The sequence below is a fragment of the Aplysia californica genome, unplaced genomic scaffold (assembly GCF_000002075.1).
Source record: "Aplysia californica isolate F4 #8 unplaced genomic scaffold, AplCal3.0 scaffold01002, whole genome shotgun sequence".
Lineage (NCBI taxonomy): Eukaryota > Metazoa > Mollusca > Gastropoda > Aplysiida > Aplysiidae > Aplysia > Aplysia californica.
In genome coordinates this window covers 66,179-67,848 of record NW_004798272.1, presented here as the reverse complement: position 1 = coordinate 67,848, position 1,670 = coordinate 66,179, and the positions used below count along the sequence as shown (strand labels likewise).

Sequence of the window (1,670 nt, the reverse complement as noted above, 5' to 3'; positions counted from 1 at the left end):
GGGTGTGGACGTTAAATTTGGAAGTCCCACTTCTTAAATGATCTTACAACTTTCAAATTCTCCCCTCCTCCCCTCCCTCTTCCCCCCTCACTTCTTCCCACCAGGTCTTGAGACATGTCCCGCCGAGCCGTACAGCAAGTACGAAATCCACATCAACGGTGACGTCAGCATGATGATGCGTCAGTACTGGCAGCTGACCAACGACCTGGACTTCTTGGTCAACGGGTCTGGAGCGGAGATTGTCCAGGGGACGGCCAGATTCTGGGTGTCCAGGACTACATACAACTATACGGACAATTCTTTCAGGATTCTGGGTAAAAGCAAAGCGAATCTTTTGTGGGTGGATGGCGGGTGCTCTGGTGTTGTTTGCTCCTTCTTTCCTATCAAACATCTACAGTCCTTATCTCTCCTCTTTCTTCTTTGTGTTTGTGGCACTCTTGTAACACCTCTAATCTTCGGAACTTATTATAACGTAATTGTGTTGCATGTGACTTATATGACGTAATTGTGTTGCAAGTGCCGTAAAACTCTTACAAACCCCTGCATCTTTTATTCAACTAAGCTATTGAAGCTGCAAGAGGCTGTATCATGAGAGAAATCACCAAACAGGATCTTTTCAAAGCCTCAACACAAAACGTATGATATTAAAAAGTGCAAGTATGCACAAAATAATCAAAGAGTAGACACAAAATAATAATAATATGATATAGAAAATATACACGTATGTTTCTTGTGTTGAAGCTCATTATACAACTACATGTATTTGGTGATTTATTTTACAAGGGGGTAGGGTGTTAATAAACACAGTTAAAGAAAAACAAAGAAAGACAGGCAGACAGGTAGATAGAGAGAAATACATTTTGAAAAGAAAGGAAGAAATGAAAGAGGCTACAGCCTACGTAGTGTGCACGTCGCCGCGTGAATTTCAGTTTCAGTTAGGTAAGAGTTTTGCGACGCATACAGCTGGATATGGTCGTATTATGAGCGCGTCTGAGTGAGTAAAGTGAGGCAGTACATGCTTGGTTCTTTGGTTTTTGCTTCTGTTCTTTTTGCTTACTTATTTATATTGTAAAAGACCATAATATGACTTTATACTTAACCATGCCAAAGCTTAAAGCGTCAAATGACATGTATCACTTATGGTTAGGCTCTTCTTCTAGGCAAACAGAAGATGCGAGTTCGACTCCCACATTGGGGAAGTTTTTTGTTTTGTTTGCATGTTGGTTTGTTTGTTTGTGTGTTTGTTCGTTTGTTTGCTTATTTGTTTTAGTACATCCGCCTGTCTGCTTGGTCGCTGTAGGCCAATCCATTGCATCCATCTCAATTCGGGTTGGCCATGGAAGAAGGAATAGAAGTAGTGCGTCTCCAGGCGTTGTCAAATAACCAGAATGTATGTCCCCAATGGGTTAATGTGCTGCCTTGAGTGTCGAATTTGTGCTCAGTTGTGAATAAACAAAGAGATACAATCGATTTTACACCCCTCCTCTCTTCCCCACAATTCCCTTTTCCCTATGGCTTCAGATGTGATGCCACCAGATGAGTACCATTTCCCTGTGAACAACTCGGCCTATACCAACAATATTGCAGCGATCAACCTGAAGTTTGCGAATCAGATTAACGAAATCTTAGGGCAGGTAAGAACGAGAGAGAGAGAGAGAGAGAGAGAAGAG

At 41.9% G+C, this 1,670-nt stretch overlaps 1 protein-coding gene across 1 annotated transcript in view; it reads left to right on the top strand.

Annotated features, from left to right (window-relative positions):
* Positions 1–1,670, top strand: part of LOC101851454 — a gene marked incomplete at its 5' end in the record, with an annotated part of 45,639 nt that overhangs the window by 36,526 nt on the left and 7,443 nt on the right. The window contains 2 exon segments of the mRNA XM_013089633.2: positions 105–314; positions 1,522–1,634. Coding sequence (XP_012945087.1) covers positions 105–314; positions 1,522–1,634 — 323 coding nt within the window.